The 1989-nt window shown below is 35.3% G+C and overlaps 1 protein-coding gene across 1 annotated transcript; it reads left to right on the top strand.

Annotated features, from left to right (window-relative positions):
* On the top strand, positions 1-1298 carry LOC111910538 (stem-specific protein TSJT1). Its single transcript, XM_023906372.3, has 3 exons — positions 1-515; positions 628-748; positions 839-1298. The coding sequence occupies exons 1-3, from the start codon at positions 63-65 to the stop codon at positions 1030-1032; spliced, it is 768 nt and encodes a 255-aa protein (XP_023762140.1). The 5' UTR covers positions 1-62; the 3' UTR covers positions 1033-1298.
* Positions 1299-1989: the final 691 nt, after the last annotated feature.

The raw sequence follows: 1989 nt of genomic DNA, 5'->3' as shown, positions 1-1989 counted from the left end.
CTTCAATGGATCCACATTCTTTCATCCTTTTCCCTTGAATTTACAACTTCGAAAACAAGAAAATGTTGGCCATCTTCCATAAGGCGTTTGCACACCCACCGGAAGAACTAAACAGCCCGGCGGCACATCATTGCACCAAGCAACCAAAACTCCCGGAAGAAACCCTTGAAGAATTCCTTTCAGTTCATCCTACAAACACCTTCTCCATGACCTTCGGCGACGCTGCTGCTCTTGCTTATGTAAAACCCGATCGTCCTTACTCCGTTCATCAAAGGTTGTTCACTGCCTTCGATGACATATACTGTTTGTTCATGGGGAGTTTGAACAATCTCTGCTCCCAAATCAAACAATACGGACTGTCAAAGAACACCAACGAAGCCATGTTCGTGATCGAAGCTTATCGGACGCTACGAGACCGTGGGCCTTACCCCGCCGATCAGGTCATCAAAGATCTTGAAGGAAGTTTCGCATTTGTCGTCTACGATAGTAAATCCGGAACTGTTTTCACTGCACTGGTAAAACTTCCATATTCATGGTTCACAAGACTCCGTTTTTCTTTTCACTTTGTTTCACCTACCAACTGTTCGTGAAAATGCCTAAATGAAAAAAATATATATATAATTACAGGGTTCAGATGGAGGCGTAAAGTTGTATTGGGGAATAGCTGCAGATGGATCAGTCGTCATTTCCGATGATTTAGAGGTCATAAAAGCAGGTTGTGCCAAGTCGTTTGCACCTTTCCCGAAAGGTATACATAACCCATTTTCAAGATTTCATTTTTGTAAAGATTTAGTGAATCCACATCAAGATTTGACATGTTTTTGGGATGAATTTGCAGGGTGTATGTTCCATAGTGAGGGTGGTTTGATGAGTTTTGAGCATCCAATGAACAAGATTAAGGCAATGCCAAGGGTTGATAGTGAAGGGGTGATGTGTGGGGCTAATTTTAAAGTGGACACCTACTCAAGGGTCAATTCTATCCCTCGTAGGGGTAGTGAAACCAATTGGACACAATGGGATGATCATTGTTGATCATCAATCATCATCAATCTCCAAGATCCCATTTTACTTTAACTTTTTGTTTGTCTCCAAGATCCCATTTTACTTCAACTTTTTGTTTGTTTCTTGAATGTAAATATTTAATTTTGTAGAATAATTTGATGTATGCCAATGGTTTAGATATCACGTGGGTGCAATTCAAGAATGTTTCTTTTTGGATTCATAAATATTGCTAACACGTAGAAATCAATTATTGTTCAATCCCGAAACATCATATATAAAAGCACACAATTTGATCATTTTTAAGGCCAGCTATGAAATGTACAAATTTTCATTCGTGTCTATCTTATCTTCTTTAGTTCTCTTTCCATAGTGATCTATCTATCTTTTAACTTTCTTGAAAGTGAGAAACATTTTGTCCATGGTTTTTAGAATCTTTATCTTAATTGCCAACCATTTATGTCATTGTTTTTAGCTTGCATGTAGTTTTAAAGTAATCAATAGGTTGATTATGATGTTTTTGGGAGACTTTTAAGTCGACTCGACTTTTTAGGAAAAGAGTATTAGAAAAAATTAAAAACTAATGTTTGGTGAATATTTATGTTTTTAGAAATCAAAACCAGTTTAAAAGATGTGTTAAGTTTACAGAAGTGAGAAATGATTTTTAGTTAGAAGGTTAAGAGTTGAAGTCTTTTTTTGGATAAAATGTATAGATTAATGAGTAATAATGTTTTAATAAGGTTCAAAATTTTGATATAATATACACGAATTAGTTCTGATTTTAAGATACTTTCTTTTAAAAGAAATATTGTCACCAAAGTATATTTTAGACAAATTCTTGTAAAAAACGATCATTGACCAAACAAATGATATATACACCGAGAATTCACCTACAAAGGGGGCAAACATTAACCATTTAACTTGAAAATTAGAAGTGCATATAGCCAAAACATATTTTCTTTGATCTGACAGTAATTTACTTTTTGTTTG

The sequence above is a fragment of the Lactuca sativa genome, chromosome 5 (genome assembly GCF_002870075.4).
Source record: "Lactuca sativa cultivar Salinas chromosome 5, Lsat_Salinas_v11, whole genome shotgun sequence".
Classification (NCBI taxonomy): Eukaryota; Viridiplantae; Streptophyta; class Magnoliopsida; order Asterales; family Asteraceae; genus Lactuca; species Lactuca sativa.
Note: the sequence above shows the minus strand (reverse complement) of the source record. Positions and strands in the feature narration are given on the sequence as shown.

Bases quoted from the DNA above. Each gene is read 5' to 3' on its own strand.
- LOC111910538 (XM_023906372.3), top strand. From the start codon at position 63: ATGTTGGCCATCTTCCATAAGGCGTTTGCACACCCACCGGAAGAACTA. The intron at 516-627 runs GTAAAACTTCCA...ATATAATTACAG, and splicing joins GAACTGTTTTCACTGCACTG to GGTTCAGATGGAGGCGTAAA. The intron at 749-838 runs GTATACATAACC...ATGAATTTGCAG, and splicing joins GTTTGCACCTTTCCCGAAAG to GGTGTATGTTCCATAGTGAG.